The 20,300-nt window shown below is 28.0% G+C and overlaps 1 protein-coding gene across 1 annotated transcript; it reads left to right on the plus strand.

Annotated features, from left to right (window-relative positions):
• Positions 1–1,330: 1,330 nt before the first annotated feature.
• LOC135930116 (beta-secretase 1-like) lies at positions 1,331–19,357 on the plus strand. The gene is made up of 9 exons (XM_065466902.1): positions 1,331–1,834; positions 5,546–5,634; positions 7,070–7,190; positions 7,942–8,043; positions 12,928–13,068; positions 13,136–13,384; positions 15,666–16,005; positions 16,428–16,601; positions 19,039–19,357. Exons 1-9 carry the CDS (start codon positions 1,331–1,333, stop codon positions 19,191–19,193), a joined length of 1,875 nt encoding a protein of 624 aa, XP_065322974.1. The 3' UTR covers positions 19,194–19,357.
• Positions 19,358–20,300: the final 943 nt, after the last annotated feature.

Consider the following 20,300-nt stretch of genomic DNA (forward strand, 5'->3'; position numbering starts at 1 on the left):
TGGATAGCATACCTCTTCTAAAAATAGTTGTATCATTATCATTACTAATTATTAATGGCAGATAGTGTGCTTGATTTAAAAAGAAAGAAATTAATTAATTTTTAAAGTATAAGGATGATGTTTTTATTAATTATTTTTCTTTTGACTGTTCATTGGTAACTTTATTTGTAGTTAATTAGAATTATCATTTCTTATCTCAACCCAGTCTTAATAAATCTCATAGTGTAGGAAATATTTATTAGAGGTCAGGGCTAGGGATCTAGCGCGAACCGGCCCTAGAAGCTTTGGTCGGTAAAATAATTTTGCACAAGTTGCCTGGCTTGGCTCATAATAATTTTTTTGTGTGAAAAAATACTTTAGTCTAGTACCAACTTTTAAGAAATATATGTATCACGTGGCTAATATTTTGCGCAGCCCCGATCTTAAGATCTTTTAACGGGTCAGGGATTTCGATTCCCTCCAACTTCTGAATATACTTTAGTGAAATATTTCTAACAGGAGTAACTCTGCAATCAAAATTCGCCCTATTTCAAATGAATTTTATCGACCTGGCAAAAATTTACGATGTCGGTGGCACACTCATTTCAGGCTTAGCTATAATTAGACATTTTGCTTATTTATTTTTTATTTAAAAACTTCTAATTTAATTATATTCGGTATTGCCTATGGGGGCCTTATTAGTTATATCTAATGATCAGATGCGAATTTTAAATCAAAATATTTAGGTGTCCATAGGACAGATAAAGTTAAATTGCGCAAAAAACTTTTATTCCTATTTTTGTTGCTTGAATTGAAACAATAACCCTACCTACCAAGGTATTATAAAGATATCCTTCCAATTTTTTTTTTTAAATAAAAAGATGAAAAATTAATAAAATTATTCAAAAAAAAAATAGCCAAAATAAAATTATAATTAAAATAAAATATTTTTATTATCGATTTTTAAAACCAGTATTAATAGTATGTCAGGATGTCATATTTAATTGAGAGAAACATTAATCTTTTTCGATAAAAGAAAAATTTTTTCTCGCCCCAATTTATAATCTAATTATTTGAAAAATATTTATAAATATTTTATTTTTTTTTTTAAAAAAATGATTTTAGAAATTTAAAATATATTGGGTAAATTTTTTAATAAAAAAAATAAATATTATTAAATTTAAAAATTACATAATAATATATTAATTTTTATGGTTTTTACTTTTATTTTTATAAAGGATTAAGTATATACGATTTTATCAAATGCTATATGGAACATCATTATCATAAAAAATATATTTTTGATTTTTGGGGATCATCCTATCGGCATCGCCAGTTATTATTGACAATAATGCTCTTCATGTCGGTATTCAATCCAATTTATATTCATAGCGCCTTCGATAATAGTGAAAACGCCATATTAACAGTTTATTTTGCAGCGGGAGTTGTAGCATCTTCAGTTGACGTTACCAGAAATTCCGATAATAGTTTACCCGATAACCTTGGTATAAAATATGCTGTAGGTACAAAACGACCAACACGCCAAGTTCCAGTCAATGAGAGATCAAATATCAAATACAAAGACGCGAACTCTGAAATAGTGTTACTAAGGACAGAGGTCCACAAGGAAGATAATTTCCTCGATTCAACTCTAAATAAATTTATTATTAACGCTGCGCGCAAAAATTTATCGAATGATAAAATCGACTTTATTAACAAGACGGATCACGGGGCGACAAATATTTCTCGCAAACGAGAAATAAATGAAATATTTTCGACGCTTCAATTCGATTTATACGGGGATCCAGAAAATGGATTTTACACCGTCCTTGAAATAGGAACTCCCCCACAGAAAGTGATTTATTCTATCTTCAATCTTATTTTTTTTTTCCTTTCTTTTTCTTTTTCTTTTCATTCTCCTTCTTTTTCTTTTCTTTCTACTTTTTCCTTCTTTTTCCTTTTCTTCCCTCTATTTCCTTCTTCTTAAGAAAATTTTTTTTTCTGCCCTTTTTTTAATAAAAAATAAATATATATTTATTTGACTTATTTAACATTTATAAAAAACAAAACTTCCTTTTAATTTATGTATATTTTTTATTGAGAATAAAAAGTTTGTTTCAAAAAGGAAAATGATAATAAAACTGAATGTTAAAAAATATGATGAATTGAATTATGCATGATAAGGGGAACTTATTTATCGTTTCAGAACATTTGACCTTGAATTCTTTTATAATAAAACAAAAAATGTTGTCAAATAATAACAGTATATAAATAAACACTTTGAAAATTTCTTCATTTTTAATTCGCAAAAAAGAATGACAGGGGATGGGGTTATCCGAACTAAATAAAGTAAAGAGTTGCAGCATTTCGATATTCGCTATGAAAAATAAAGTTTTAGAAGAACAAAAAAAAAGGAAAAATAAAGGTTATAGACAAATTGATGCTTATCAAAAATCTACGCCTCAAAGCTATCTAGCCTCTATTTAAAGTATATTTTTGAATGGCACCTGTGACTTAGAGGGTTAGAGATATGGGCTGAGTAGATCTGGAATGAGGCACAACCAGTTTTTCTTCTTCTAAAGTCACCCTCTTGCATGAGGTAAGGGAAAGGTTAAAAGTTAGTTCGGTATGGTTTAATATACAATAATTTAATATTTAAAAAATGGTTTGATAAAAATTTGATCGTTGTTTATCTTCTAGTCATAGCCTATAAAAATTATTTTTAAAAATTTTAAAAAATATTATCAATCACTATCAATGTGGCTGACTTCATCATAATTTCGATCATTTAATCTTTATAGACGACTAAGGCAATATAAAAAAAAAAGAAGAAAAGTAGGAATGAAATATTATAGGATAAAGTATTCCCCTACTTTTTCAAAGTGTTTTCTTTTTAATGGATATTTAACTATGTATTTTTTCCAAGAAAAACTCTATTACGTAATATGCTTATTTGAATACACATACTACTAGAAATTGGATATTATAGAAAACACGATACGTAATATTTATATAAATATGAACGAGATTTTCATAACGTATGCAGCATTATTTGTGCACTCCTCGTGAAATTTTTGTTTTTCAAAAAAAAATCGCTTCCTATGAAAATAGTTTAAAAAAATTTTTATCATTTTTTTTTAATCAACTATATATTTTTTTGTTGGAATTTAATGTAAGATTAACTAGAAATTAGCGATAATTAATTGTCTTTATTTAATAATTAATAATCTTTTTAGATACCATTTTTATTTCCATCCCATCTTATATTTTCAAATTATAATACAATATATAATCATTTTTTTTATATATATAACATTTTATCTTGTAAAGTAGATGAGACGGGGATAGTCAGACCGGGGGACATGTTAAACAATTTTATTCCCACATTTTTTTTAAATAAAAAGTATTTTGAAATAAAAATAATTGACTATTAAATTATTTATGAAGATATAAAATTTTGATGTAATTTGGATAGAGGACAGTGTGGAAAACCTGATGGAGTGATCAAAATCCCTTGAGAGTCAGGTAAACCTCTTGTTTGGAATTTCACTTGTTACCTCATTCCTATCAGATAAAAATTTGTTCCAATGATAAAAAAATATATTTAAAACTTACTAACTGCATGCTCAATCCTATTGTTCTATCTAGAAATGGACATTTTCTTCGAAAATTTATAAATTTATAAAACTTCTAATCAATAAAAATCAAGGCGTTTTCAAATGAACCGACAGAATTTCTCGTTTATATTCGTCAAAAAATACAGATAGAAACCTTCACATACAATTATGACTTCTTCTTAGGAACCCAGCTAAAAAATAGTTGTGCCATATTTTATTTGTTTATAAACCGATTTTCATCAAATGTATAATATATATCAGATACCTGCAAAGGTACCATTTTGCACGGTCCGGCCCGGATTTTTTTTCAAAAATTTTCTTCGGCCCTGATTATTTATAATTTTAAAAAAAAATTATAAAAATTTATATTAAATTTAATCAATATTAATGTACAATTTTTACTTTTAGAGCAATAATCTTTTATAATTTGAGAAAGTTAAGAGTTTGTATGGTCATTATATTATTTTGATAATGATTAGTGAAACTAATGGCTGTGTGGGGCTTGCTAAGCCAGGTTACTTTGAACCAATAATAGTAGATCGTTATAAAATATAATTTTAAATTTATATATTATCTATGGTTATTTTGTTGATTACTTACATTAAATTTAATGAGATATTATAAAAAAAAACAGCAATGCAAAGAATTAAGTATTTTATTTGTCCTAAATATTTATTGTTTTAATTTTTATATATATTTTTGGCTAAATTTTATTTTATATGTTAAATTGCGAGGTTTTGTCTTTCTAAATAAACAAAGAAATAAGATTAAATAATAAATAATAAATATATAAAATTTGAAACATTAAACATAATTTAAAGTTTCCTTTATTCATAATAACTATTAATTATACCATGATAAATTATACGGTAAAACATTATAAAATTAAATTAAATTAAAATAAAATAATTAAATTGAATTAAATTAAAATAAAATAATTAAAAGAAAAAGAGAGATTAAAAGAAAAGGTTTAAAACAAAAATACATCCAAAATAAAATACTTTCCCAAAAATTAGAAAATCGTCTATTATTCATAAACTTTCAATTATATATCTTTTCTTAAATAATCATTTACATAGTCTGTTAAATTAAATTATCTTGAAATTATTTGAATAAGCCATTTCTTTTTTGTTTAAAAGTACATCTGAAACAATGAATAAGACATTTCTTGGTTAACTGAATATTACAACAGTATATAATAGTTATAATTTAAAATATAAAATATTTATATGAATATATAATTTTTAGAAATGAATACCAGCATTAATTCAATGGCTTAGGGGCCCCCATAAGATAGACGAACCCTACATTTGGGGCTCGTTACTTATTAGGCAAAATCAACACTTATATAAAAATTAAAATTTTGAGAATGTATTAATAAATTGTGATAGCGTCCAAAGTATATAGTTGTAGGTATTTATTGATATATAATAGTATTTCCCAGTGTGAGAAAGGGTATAGAAGTTTGGATTTTTCATCATTTCAAACTCGTAAAATATTAATAAAAACTACAAAGAATGTCAAATATCATTTTAAATTTTAGTGTGTTTATACATCATTTCAAACTTACAAAACAAAATTTTATGCCAGATGACATGGAACGGAATGGGGATATTTTAATTGTGAATACGAAATACGGAATTAGGAGCATTAAATTAATAAAATATTTGAAATTTTTAGGGTTGAATCTAACTTCCTTGAGTCTCGAATTCCCTTTTATCTTGATTCTCGCCCTCTACTCTACTCCCTTAAGGAGCTCTATAAAATTTAGACCCTCTCTTCCCATATTAAAGTATCAACCTAGGCAATGCCATAGTTAGGGGGGTTAATCTCCTATTGGCTTAAATATTAGGACTTTCCGAATTTCGATTTTATTTAAAAACAAATAAAAATACATAAATTTATCAAAAACAATTATTTTTTTATAAAAAAAAATAATAACAAAATAGATGAATTTTCTTATAGATACCGCAAGTAACAATATCGCTGTGGCCTGTTATCCCGAAGCCAACGCTTTGAACCATTTTAGTCCTGATAAGTAAAAACTTAATTTTTGATCACTTTTCATATTATCGGGTTTTATTTAGTTGCAGGATAGGAGGGAGGGAGGGGTGGGGGGGGGGATGGTATTGTTGTTAAATTACCTAACTTTGGTCAACTCGAAAAGAGGAATTAACCAAAGCTTTTAGCCAAATAAATTGACTTAAACCTTTAAGTTGAATCTCAACTTGAAGATAGGGATAAATTTTTTTTAGGACATAAACTTGGTTAGTTCATAGAGAAAAATAGGGGTGGTATTTTGATGAAAAAAATAATTCAATAAACATTATGCCTACTAGCGAATGGCAGTCATGTCCATTAGCTATTTCCAATCTCACGGGGCACAACTTAAAATTACCCTCCTCTTTAAAATTTTTCAAGAGAGCTCGAGCCCCCCCTCCCAGTGTCGCTACTGGTAAATAGAGGAAATTCCTAATATCCTATATTCCAATTTGGTTCTAACGTCAATCCGATACTTTGCCATCTTTCATATAATTTTTCTAAATATAACTGTCCAAATCAAATCCGAGTCAGAGAAAAAAATCGGGTTTAGTCGAAATGGAATGGACATTTATCAAGACTCGGTTTGACGGATTTTTATTTTAAAGGTGAACCCGGCTTTCGGCTCTCAGACAGAATTTTGAATTACACATCCTTTTTTCAAGAGATTTTGAATTGAATCTAATTTAGATTTCTAGGGCTCAAAACAGGAATAAATTAAATTTCCAAGAAAAAACAAAAAATTTGGAGTTTTTGTTTTGAAGGAGCATACCAAACCTATGGAACTTTAAAAAAAAATCCTTTAAGTGATAAACTGTGAGGCATAGCGAAACCCCACCGATTTTTAAATTGTAACTAAAATAACCTATAGACATTTTAACCTGGTATTCTCGATAGCCTCCTATTTTAGGTTAAACTGCGTTTCTGTAAAATTTTATGGATCTTTAATTTCATTTGAACGATTTTTAAGATACAAACATTCTTTGAGGCAAAAATGCGCATTTTGATTCTTACAATTTCTTTTCAAAATTTGAAAAACACATAACTAAACCAATATTTAAATATCAATTAATTAACATAAAATTTTGATTTTATTTGCAAGTTTAAAATAAATTTTCATAGTTAAAAAAAAATATGTAACAAAATAATTTATATATATTTTAAAACAATTTTGTTTATTTTAAACAAATCTAATCTGTATTTAAAAAAATCGCATAATTATTTGAAATCCTCAAACTTTTTATAACGAAATTGAAGGGGGGAAGGGGAGTAGTTCTCTGTCCCGCTCAACTACTCACGTTATTCTCCTCATCTGACACCCAAGGGTGTCAATGGATATGTTTCGTTACAAGCAAAAGGTTATTCTTTTAAACCTCAAACTCATTTATTAGCAAAAAAAAAAATATTTACAAACAAAAATATATTTTCCCAAGTTCTTCAACATTTCTTTCCGAATATTTGATCGCGTACGTAACGTATAGCCAAGGAATTTGGATGGGATATCTGGCCCACGATATGGTGACCTTTAGAGACATCTACAATAACACTTATCAAGTTTTTAACCATAGTTTGAAGAAAAAAAAATCTCGAGTCCTTGTCCTGGTTCGATTTATTTTTGACTTAGTTTTTTATGGTCTAGGCTAAACAGCTTTTGATGTAGAATACCCTATCTAGGGTTTGCTTTAATTTTTCGCTCGCTTTTATATTCTTTTATATTCTTTTTGTTTTTATTTTTTTATTTTTTTCGTTTTTGTCCGTTTTTTTTCTTTTACATTTTAGGCTGTTTTGTCCAAACTATATAGCCAGTCAAACACCAGCGGTTTAGTAATGAGTCAAACCAGAACACACCCTCAAAGATTTTTTTTTTTGCTCAAAATTTTAAATTCTTTTTTTGATCACAAAATTTAATTTTTTTTTAAAAAAAAAAGAAGTAGATCAATATCTTTCTTTAAATAATTTCTGATTTCCATAATGAATTATTTTTTATTATATTTTTTAAACTGTTTAGAACATTTTTTTTGTTCTATTTGACACATGTTAACATTGGGTGGTGGAGAACTCTAGGACCTTGTTCCAGAGATTCGTATATTTATATTTCTTTTAAACCTTGAATAATGGAAAATTGCGATTTTTCTTTCACGAACGTATATTCTATTTTTATTACTAATTTAATTTTTCTTTATTTTGTTTCTTGCCCTCTTTATTCTTTCTTTCCGATTTCTTTTATATACATTTATTTCATAAAAATTGTAAAATCTGTTTGAAATTTATTATTAAAAAAAAACAACACAAACAATTTATGAAGTTCGAACTGCAGTTCGCTTGCATGACAAAATCTATTAATCTATTCCAACCAAATTTAAACTGGAGCGGAATTATAGGATTGGCCAAAAGAGACGTAGTACAGGTTTTCTACTATTATTCTATTAAATTTTAATTTTTTGGTATAATTTTTTTTCTTTCTTTTATTGGATCTCCGACAAGGACAAATATTTTTTTAAAGCCAAGATTAGGATTTGTTAATATATTTGAATTACGTTAACTTAAATTTTACTTTAAGGACTTATTGTATTATTTCTTTCACTTAATATTTTTTTTTATTGAATGCAATTTATTTTATAAGTACAAAATACAAACATAGATAACAATATATCAATATAAAATAAAATAAAACATTATTTTATAAAAACGGAGGTGGGACTACAAGTTCCCAAAAAACATGAATAGTTATATTTTAAAATAGTTATTTGTAGGTTTAGTTTTAAAAAATAGTATTCTTTTGGTTCTGATGTAAGGGCTCTAATCTTATCGCCTATATTTTTTAAGAAATTTACACATATGTCCAAGGGGAGAGATAACGATCGGTGTAAAAATATAATGTGAATTTGGAATATTTCATTGTTTTTTTTTCTCGGCTATATCAACCGGATTAGAATTTAAATTTTTTGGGAAAGAAGTTACGCATGTGAAGTCCCAAATTAAGGATTTCCCTAAAGACCAAGGCACGGAAGTTAAGCCATCTGGTCTTAAGCCATCATCTAATGATAAATTTGTAAGCCCCAGGATGTTTGGTATTCGGGCCCTGGTAAGAGAACGGCTAATAGCTAAATTAATTGCTGCATGCATTGCATGCCTGCCTTGACTATATATACAACTTAGATCAAGTCTCTCTTTGGAGTCAACTCATATTTTACATTTGATGCATGTATGTGATTGAACAATATTACATCCAAGTCGATGGCATATGGCAACTCTTAGTTGTTCGTCTGATAAGAGGTTACCTAGGTTACGACTTGGTAATGCTTCCAACCATTCATAACCACTAGTACAGTCAGCATTCTGTAATAGTTGAAGGGGTTTGATGAGATTATTTTAAAAAAAATTTTTAATTAAAGGTTCGAAATAGATTAGTGTGTTAAGATTGTGGGTAAAACAGCTTCAGGTGAAGCTAAAGATACCCAGTATAATATTATCCTAATAGTTACATTGATTGTTATTTACTTTTGAAAAGTATATATGTATATATACATAATTTATTAGGTTGATAATTTGGTTAGTTATATTTTATAATAAAGAAATTTTGTTTCAATATCTTTTTAAATATCTATACCACTCTCACATAACATTAACAGGATTAGGATTAAAAAGGCCTAGAACCATGGGTTAGATTTAATATATATATATATATATTAATAAGCTATTCACTTACCAATAAATTCATTCCATATATATGGTCAATTCTGTAACATCTTTATCGTGATACAATTTTTCGTGAGCTCTTTTTTTAACTATTAATATGTCGTTTATCGCAAAGGAATTTTAGAGCGAAGGTAGTGTAGCAACATCAATACCTCAAATCATTTTTTAAAGCGAAGGCAATATTGTGAATCTATTAACTCAAATTTATTTCCGCGAAATCCCAACCAATGTCGAATATTTTTTCGCAAATTTCGCTAATATTTTGCGGCAAAACTTTTATCGCCCTCCCATAATAGAGAACATTTTATTGCGAATATATATGAACTAAGTCATTATCACAAGAGTATTACTGCAAATAACATTGTCCGAATAGTGGTATATCCAATAATAATTTACCCACTAAGTTTTTAAATCATAAATGCGAAATTTTTTAAAGGTATTTCTTTATTTACTGACTATTAAGCAGAGACCTGCAGGCTCGGCTCTAATTCCGCTCTGGTACCCCGGCGGGCTTTATTTTAAATTTCTTAATATACCAGAGCCGGGCCAAAAATTATATTTAAAATTACAAGTCTCTGCTATTAAGTAAGAGATGGCTTAAATGAAACTTCTTTCTGAGGCGATAAAAAAATAACTTAGTAATTTATTCACGGCCTTTCTCACTCATGGTTTTAAGGACGGAGGGGACATTATGAATCCAATTTTTAACCTTGTTAAATTTATCACCACTGGTAATAAAATTTTTTAAACAAATATTACAAAATTAGTCACTCTAAATTTACATGATGATTGTAATAAGGGTTAGGCAATATGTTAAAAATACGGGAATCGCTAATCTAACGCAACGCTCTTGTAATTCTCCCTTTTTGAAGATGTAACAACGACTTTCTATTATCGCTTAATTGTTTGTGTGACATTTATTTTCTCGTTACTTTTAGCATTTTTGCAAATAGAAATGTATTAAATGTTTAAAATGGAATGTCTGATTGTATTGGTTAACAACGGGAAACAAGGAATCTAGTAGAAAATGAATAGGATTGATTGTTCAATTTCAAATCGCTTTGTTGTGGGATTTAATGATTTCGTTTTCCATTTTCTTAAATCATGGCAGCCATTGAAAAAGTTATTATTTTAGTAGAGGAAGATACGATAGTAGGGAATTTAATATTATTTAGTATAATTTGATTTTTACTCTATTAAATTATAAATATTATTATACATTAGTTTACAGGTTAACATGAGAAATAATTATCTTTTTTTATTTTCACTTTTAGATCTAAAAATTGTTTTAATAAATGTTGAAATAAAATAATCCTATAACTTAACGATCCGTCATTTGAAATCAATAATAGAACATAAATATCCAATAATCAAATATATATTTATTCGTTACAATGCAAATTTATCCTTCCTTCGCTATTATAGAGCCCTTATCTTTGTTTGCAAATTTAATTAGACCCAACCGGTAGAAGAAAACAATGTTTTCTATTTGAAGTATTAGCCCTTTCATCAAGTTTAAAATAATAATCTAATCTAGGTAATAAAATATCATTAAAACAAGTTGTTTAATACTGCCTTATGGAGAAATGAATCTATTGAAAAAAAAATTAAAAAAATGCCCTTTACTCTCAACCCTTTACTCTCACAAAAATATAACTTATCAATCCAAAATAATCCCTTTAATAATATTAAGTAAATATAATAAACATTACTGCAATTCCACTTTATTCATGTATATATAACATATAAACATATTAAATCTTCCCCAATCAATCCCGTCTTCATCCAATATCTCTACTCCAAATCTAAACAAGGAATGTTCTTTTCTAACAACAACCCATGTGATGATTTCGTTTTTCTCCCATCCACCAGGAAAACTAATTTTCCTGTCAGAAAATAACTGACATTTGATGTATTATATTAAATTTATTTATTTTTTTTTTCAACAGCTACAACAAATCACCGTTAATTTTTTTTTTGAGGTTGCCCTGCACTTCACAGTTGCCAATTTGTACAGTTCGTCGCAAATTTGCTCTAATTATGAATGCAGGGTTATGGTGAAGCTAATAAAAAGATAAATTATATTATAGAAAAGTTATTTCGTTATCAGAAACACAAACTTTTTAAAAATTAAATGCGAATAATAAGCTAGTTAAAAATTAATCGGCTCGATTTAATCAATTTTAATTTAATATTTTAGCCAAAGTATCATAACGCAAACCTCGATATTTGGCTAATAGATGTCCAAACCTCTCTTCCATCTATGAGCAAAATCTCCAGGCTTGCCTAATATTATTTGGGTAAATATTGGGTTAGCCGTTTTAAAAAAAAATCTAGCCGTTTAACAACAATAGTTTATACAATAATTAACTACTTACCAGGTTGCTATTTATATTGATGTGGAAGGATGGGACACATGTATAATCCCGAATAAGGGATTTGCCTATGGTCCAGGGGATAGTGATCAGGCCGTCGAGTCGAAGGCCGTTATCTTTCGAAAGCGAGTTTCTAGAATATTAGGTATGAGAGCCTTTTTTAAAAGGAGGTTTATTTTTTTTTATCGAAGAGTGACGTCGACCTTGACTCTTAATGCAATGTGGCTATGTCTTTCCTTGACATTTACTAGGAGGTTGAAGTTCGTGGTGCAATAATGAGGCAGAACTAAGTCGCACGAGTCTATATCCTAAGATCACTCTTATTGGTTTTCTCCTAGTTTTTTATCAGCATGGCTTCCATCCATTCGTGGCCTCCAATTTTATCATCGTTTAGAAAGAGTTAGACTTCCAGAGATGAAGAGGAATAAATTTGCAAATTTTTTTGATATTAGGGGTGAAAATATATTTTCGATATCACTATTGAAAATGTATCAGGAGAGAGACTGTCTTACCACATTGTAAGAGCTTGATCTAGTGAGTTATCGTTGGAACATATGAAACTAGATATTTCAGAGAATTATTTGTTAAACAGGTAGATAAAAAAGAGGAAAATTGCAGAGTTTAGAGTCCAGGAATTTAGCTTTAAATAATTTTCCAGGAAAGATTTAAAAATTTTCCAAAATATCTATGAAATCTTTCAAAAGCAAAAAACGAGGAGGAGTGGAATGAATATAGAATTTGTCTTTTACAATTTATGCCTCTCGATAATGACCTCGCCATAAAGTTTTTTTGATAATTGATTGGCGATAAAAGTTTTTTTACGTTATGTAACCGCTCTAAAAAGTTTGTGGTATTTGATTCGCGATATAGTCATTGCGGAATAGTATTCGCGAATGTGACCCGACAAAGGTTTCACTATAAAATTTACATTCGTCATAAAAGTTTTAAAGTAAGGTGTCACTTAGATTTTTTTTCGCTGAATGGACCTGAAACCAATGAATTTAACACCCCACCCCCTTCTGTACAACAAATATTTAGGAGTTTTCAAGGACCTCAAGAAGCCTCAAATTATGGGGAGGGGGGTATAAAAATTCCGTTTTTGTATGCGTGGTGGGGAGGGTTATTCATTTATAGAAACATTAAATATTTGGGGATATTTATTATACTAAAAGATATTTTATAATAAAGTTTTACATCGAGATCTCTTAAATTTATAGCCGGATACCATTAATACTCGCTCTTTCTTGGAATCGTTGATGATATTTTGGGGCCAGTTCATAAGACCAAATTTCGTGATAAACATTTTTGAATCGGTTCTGAATGAACAACCTGGAAGCCATCATGTAACCGGAAAAATGGTATAAAATTTGTATTTTTACTTTCTAACCCAATAAAAAAATTATTATATTATATATATCCTTAAAGCTTATAACCCCGCACACCCAAATCTCGAACTGTAACATTTCTACCAACTTTGACGCTGAGATGAGTAACAAATGGTTTTACAATATTTTGTTGTATGGAATACACCTGAATGAAATCCCGTTCATGGAAGATTGTCAATTCCTAAATCTGTACGATATATTAATAGACACCGGCACCACAGATATCAAGATGCCCATCGCCATATTTCAAAAATTTAAGAAGTATATGCAAGATGAATACATAAAAAAGGTATTTTTTTTGTTTTTGTGAAAATATAATCCCCTCCCCTTCTCACTATTATATGCGCGATAAGTCCATTTATTCTCGTCACTGGTTCAATAAATAATAATATCTGACTGGTTAAATTTTAAAAAAAGACCATATGGAATAAACCTAAACGTAGAAAAGACCTAGTGGTAAGTGGTCTGTAGTGTTGTTAAAAAGCTCGATTTGGTTTTTTAAAACGGACCGATTAAGATTTTAAAAAATAATAATAAATAAGCATCGAGATTTGGCAAATAGATGTCCAAGCATTCCTGCCAGCCAGCTATGTGCAAAATCTTTAGGCTTACATAATGTTATTTTGGTTATATTCTTAATAGGACCGTTTTATTAAATCGACCCGAATCGGACTTTTTAACAACACTAGTGGGCTTGAAAATTCCACTATCTTTTTTACAAGAGTTAAAGACTCGATATTTGATCGAAATATGTATTTTATTTTTCATATATATCATTAATTGTTTTTTCGTAGAATGAAGAGACTGCTATTAGCAGATACAAATATAATGGTGGGAAAAAAAATAAAGTTCTGTGTATTTTCTTAAATTTTAATTTTTTGAGTCTAAATCTTTACTTTGATCTTTAGGTAAATCCTAAATTTAGGAATCCACTTGCGTCTCTTCATTTCCAAAAAAATGTGAATTCTAATCCGGTTGTTATAGCCTAGAAGAAGGAAAAAATATATTATTAAACTTATATCGATTTTTAAAAAATTATAATTACTATAGAGAACTTGATCACACCTTTCTAGCTTACCTAGAAAGGTTAGAAAATTTCTAAGTGCAGAAGTACCCATGGAATAATTCCGCAAGGGGGTAAAAATATTTAAAACAATTTTGATAATTTTTCATTTTTAAAAATATTGACCTTTTGCCTTTTTTCATATTACGGCGAATAAAAATTATTTTTCTATTATTTATATATATGTATATATATTTGAAAAATCTGTGGATAAATTGGACAGGCTAAGGCCAATAAAAATTTTCTTGAAACTCGGGTCTGATCTTAATATTATTTTCCCAACTAATCCTTTGGAAAATCTATAATGGAGCGTAAAGAAAAAAAGTACATTTACTGTCCATATTTAAATTCCTATTTGAAGAAATTCACAAAATACAGGCAAAAGCTTTCAAAATAACGAAATTTTAAAAAATTCCGTGGGTCTTTAACAGGTCAAAAATATTTTAAAAAAGTTACTATGGCCGATCCTAAAATTTTGACCTGTGCATGGTTCTGATATAAATTCTGAGTAATTCAAACTTTAAATGTTCGAGGCAAAATTGTTTGAAATTCATAAGGGGTATTCTACACATTCTGATATACATTTCCGGTAAAAAAAGATTTTTCAAAGTTAAAAATCGCTCTCGTAAATGATTTAAAATTGAAGAAATTTAAAAAATATTTATTTATTTGTTATTATTCATCTTCTTTCTTTCTTTCTTTCTTTCTTTCTTTCTTTCTTTCTTTCTTTCTTTCTTTCTTTCTTTCTTTCTTTCTTTCTTTCTTTCTTTCTTTCTTTCTTTCTTTCTTTCTTTCTTTCTTTCTTTCTTTCTTTCTTTCTTTCTTTCTTTCTTTCTTTCTTTCTTTCTTTCTTTCTTTCTTTCTTTCTTTCTTTCTTTCTTTCTTTCTTTCTATATACACACCTATCATCATAATCCAGCTTTAATATAATTGCAAAAACTTTTGAAGGTTTATTTCAATAGCTTATTTTTTTTAATTGATATAATTATGGTATATCATTCCTGAAGCCTAATTATTTAATTTTTTTAACAAAAAATCACTGCATATTATCATAAATTAATTAAACAGGTGACTAGATAATGGATCCATCCACAGATATTATAGAAATCATAAAATATTTTTTTTATTCAGTGTCAATTGATCACGGGTAACTTGATCACATGACATTTCTTAATTAATTTTAGTCTTTGAACGCCTTGGAAAGGGGTGGGAAGAACGCGATAATCCCGAGGAGAGAATGGCCCTCTAATAAAAAATAATACTCCTATTAAACTTAAAATTAGCCTTACACCTTATACTTGCCTCCCCACACATTTTCTAAAACAATATTTTAAATTGATAATTTTGTATCACGTGATCAGGATAAATATCCCTCGATCATGTATCACGTGATCATGTAGTGATTAGGATATATATATATAAAGCGCAATCAAGTATCACGTGATCAAGTTGTGATCAATTACCGTCTTGATCAAGATCATACTATTATTAAATGTTTTAAAATTAGTATAAACTCTTACAAATTGACGTGCACAACGCCGCGATGAAAACACGATGCCAAATTATTTGTCACAACTTTTCCCCTGCAGGAGATTTAGATTTCGACCGTGGAAGAGATAATTTCCGCAAAAATTTCCCGGAGTTGGTATTCGAAATAATCTCAACTATTGATAACTCAACCTTTAACCTCAAAGTTTGGCCTTGGAATTATTTGATCACCGTAGATCTTGACCTTAACGAAGAATTAAGATATATGGTGCATTCGCATTTCTATCCAACTCTACCGACTTCGAAGTTGGCAAAGACTCAATGCTATAAAATGGCGATATCAGAATCTAGCTCCGATAGTAAAAAATAAGGATTTTTTTAAAAAATTTGAATTTATAAATATTTCAATTTGAAAAGATTAATTCACTTCATATAAGATCGTGCCCTGGTTCGTCTAATTTTTACATATTTCTGTTTAGACCAGGGTAAACAGCTTGCTGAACCAGGACACCCTATTTTGGTTTGTTTTATAAGTGCGTAGACATTAAATAAATATTATTTGTTATTTATATAGTTTTTAGTACAATTAAACATTATATTTTCATTTTGATTTTCTATTTTCGGAGGAAATATAATCTTTACCATTTAACATAAATCTAAATCACCTCTTTTTTTGAGTTGTTTAGAGGAAGCTATATAAACGGTTAAACAGACTACTATTTAGAAATATGATTAACATGGAGACGGCTTTAATTTCTTTTCTTTCTTTTTACTTTTATAGATTTTATCATTGGTTCAGTAGCGCTAAGAGGTATATCTATCGCCTTCAATCAGACATCTAAAACAATGGCGTTTGGTGAAGATAGGATCACATGTATTCACGAGGAATCAAATTATGATATTAAAAGATTCGGCAAACCGAAGAAGTTAACAGGCCCGTTTAGTTATAATAAAGGTTTATTTTTTATAAGAATTTTAAAAAAAAACTCATTATTTTAAGTGATAGCAATCAATTAAAATTGTTTGATTTTAGCAAAGTTTTACAGGAAAAAAAATCATTTTTATTTTGAAACAAATCCCTTTTCGCCCTAAATGTTTTTTTAGTTCGAATAAAAATTGGGCGATTATTAATTTCTTGTAAGAATAACGCCAAGTCGTTCAAACTAGGTTGTAATTTACAAAATACGTACTGTTAAATTATACAGCTATGCTATCGTTTAGCATGGGACATCTCGATATTTCGCGGTTTACTTATAAACGGGGCATTAAGAATATCGAATGATTGCTTTAATTATTATTTATAATTTATTGTTGTCCACCAGTGGCGTATGTAGACAATAGCTTGTTAAAATGCCTCATTCTGGTAGATTTTTTAAAAACGGCTATATTAGGATTATAACCAAAATAATATTGTGTATAGTGATTTTGTTCATAGATGGCAGAAAGGTTTGGGCCACTACTTGCCAATTTTTTTTTTTTAAATTGATAAAACCCCATTCCCTTGATTTTTTTTTTATTTCTCTGAAATCATCTCAGAAATTTTTTCTCTTATTTATAAATAATTGTTACTAATAAGCAATTATTAAAAGCACTTTTAATTTTCAAAATTAAAATTTTCGTATACTTAAAATAAAAATTTGAACGGGAGGGACGACGCTTAATTTGTATGTGATCGACATTTACTTTTTTTTAATATTTCCAAGTGTAAAAGTGCACTTAGTATTCCCATTTCCTATTACTTTATTAAATAGTCGCTCAACCTCAACTCTTGAGGGTAAAAAAGATATCTATTGTAAATCGTCTTCAATTTCACCCTAGCTAATCTATCTTATCTTGGTGGTATTACATTTTACAAATATTCCAGTCTATTTGACTAATTTTGTGCTACCGCTACTAAATAATAATATTATCAAAGTTGTAAACACAGAGACATAAACACAGATTTTTAAACTACGATGAAAAGTTGATTTTTTTTTTCTATAATGATGATAATAATTTTATATATATTTCGCTTATTTTATTTTATTATAAGTACTATAGTATACTTCTATATTTTTTTTATTGACTATTTTTGAATTTTGATACTAATTTCAGAAATTTTTTTTATTTTGCTTATAACTTTTTTATGTATCATTGCATGGAAAATATGATTTGGGTAAAATTTTGTGTTTATATAATATACTTTTATATTGACTAAATGATATTTTTCTATTTATAAAAGGTGTGTAAAAAAATCCTATGATTAAACAATATTATGGACATTTAATTTTTTATAAAAAAATTTATTGTGAATTGGCCCTTCTTAAATACGCTAAGTGCTTCTAAATTTTACGTTCTATCTTGAATCTTGATATCAATTTTAGAAATTTTTATTTACTTACTACCAGTGCATACCCATGGGAAATATGTTTAGGTAAAAAGAAGAGTTTTTATCTTTTACGTTAATATCTAGACGAAAATTTGCTTGTACTTATCTTAAATTATATTTCTATACCTCTATTCAAAAAAAAGAGCGTGAAAAAAACGATAAAAATATATTGAATAAACAATATTATGGACATATCTAATTTTTTTAAATAAATTTTTCACATAAAAAAAGAATTAACAGGGATGATATAAAATTATTACATATTTTTTTTAAAAAAAGTATAAATATAATCACTGTAAAATAAAAAATACCTGATCAGAATTTCTCATAGGAGGAGCCTGGCCAAATTATGGGCAAATGGTTTGATTGGCTAAGCCCCCCCCCCACCTAAATAACTCACCTCCCTTGGATTCTATTTAGGTATAGGCAAGAGAATAGTGACTTTCTAAAAAAAGTGTGTATAATAAATTAAATTTGATTACAATTACAATGTTCAACCGATAAAAATTAGGATAAATAAATAAAATTAAATTAAAATCTTGTAGAAGAAAACAGAAATAATGTTAGTTTTTTTACGGGAAAGGAAGAGAAAGAGTTCGGTCTCTTTTATAGTCACCACGAAAGTAGCGCCACATCGCTCTCCATCGCGATGAATAAAATACAAAATCAAGCATTGCTAGTGGTGTTGATTTTGTGCGTTGCTTGGAGACGAATTGCTGCGGTAAATTAGCTGTAACATAGTTTGGCGACACGGACTGTCTCCCTTAGAGTAGCTTTCGCCACTCAAGTCTATTATGTATGCGATATGATATTTACTGTATTTTGCATTTATCGCGATCGCAATCGGGACACTATAGATTCAAGGTTAAGCTTCATCGTGCTTACTATAAGCCAGAAGGGACATTATTCCAAAATGTCTGGTTTGTGTAACTTCTAAAATTGTATTATAACATCTCGTAATTTAATCATGTTTACTTTTAAAACTAATCGATGTTTTTTTTTGTTTGATTGTTTTAATTAACAGATATCCGAAGATATTGTTCCTCTAACAAAAGATTTTCTTCCCGTCAAACTCTAATCACGACAGCTTACATCTTAGCCACTTTTTTGATGATATTATTCTTGACAGCGATGGCAACATCACAATGCAGGACGAAAAACCGATTAAAATTATTTTGAAAGACGCTATTAAGATATATTTACGGGATGAGGTTTTCAATTGAAAGATGAATGTCCCATAAAGAATAGATCACGACTATAAATAATGACATAATGGCTCCCCAATAAAGGAAGCATTTTTTAGGGGTTTTTTTCAGGGGCGTTACTAACCTTTACAATCTCAGGGGCGCTCAAAAAATTTTTTTAAAATTATTTTCAAAATTACATCTTTATTTAAGTTACATTATCTAAAATGACCTTTTTTTTTAGTAATATAAAAAAAAAATTCAAAATTTTGAAGGAGAATCGATGCTACTGGGTTCTTTGTAGTTTTATTTAACAATATATTTTGAGGAATAAATAAATATTATTGGATTTAAAGAAAATTCATGATTACATTATGGTTTGCCCATTATATACATTTACATGTTAATCCCATTAGAATTTGTCATAATGAGATTTTCGATTTGACTCAATAGTAAGCCAATACATATAATGTATTTAGCAAATCTTTATAAAATGATTTTTTTTTATATATTTCGCTTAAGCCATATATATTTATTACATCTAAGTAAGAAAAATCGTATAAACTAATTATATAGGAAACCTTATAATAATCATTAACTGAATGAATGGTTTTTTTTATTAAATTTTTTTTATAAATATCTATTTTATTAGAAGGGAGGGGGGGAGGGGGGATTTTAATATTTTATTTATATATTTAGATCTAAAGATGTGAAAAAAATAGAATAAAAAAATTATTTTTTATTTAAAAAAAAACGAAAAACAAAATATTAAAAAACTTAAAATAATTTTGAAACTTTCAAAAATATTTTCTTATAATTTTTAAAAATTTGTAATAAACACAAATTTAATAATAATGAAAAAAATTCTCGACAAACTATTGGTACATTAATAATTCTTCTTATAAACTAACTAACCATATTTTTTTTAAACTCTTTCTTAAATCAATTCTTGAACTTCTATATAAGAAGCTTTATTTTAATTTTTCTACAATAATTTTATTATAATTGATGATAGTTTATAATTCGGTCATAAGTTGAAACATTAGAATGTTAGTAGAATGAAGTTCCTTGCCTGGGTCTCACGAGTCAGGTGACTTAACAA

The sequence above is a fragment of the Gordionus sp. m RMFG-2023 genome, chromosome 5 (genome assembly GCF_954871325.1).
Source record: "Gordionus sp. m RMFG-2023 chromosome 5, tfGorSpeb1-WG-v2, whole genome shotgun sequence".
Classification (NCBI taxonomy): Eukaryota; Metazoa; Nematomorpha; class Gordioida; order Chordodea; family Parachordodidae; genus Gordionus; species Gordionus sp. m RMFG-2023.

Coding starts and splice junctions, on each gene's coding strand:
- LOC135930116 (XM_065466902.1), top strand. CDS start 1,331: ATGCTCTTCATGTCGGTATTCAATCCAATTTATATTCATAGCGCCTTC. Junction 1,835..5,545: donor TAGGAACTCCCCCACAGAAA/GTGATTTATTCT, acceptor ATAACAAAATAG/ATGAATTTTCTTATAGATAC. Junction 13,069..13,135: donor ATCATGTAACCGGAAAAATG/GTATAAAATTTG, acceptor ATATCCTTAAAG/CTTATAACCCCGCACACCCA.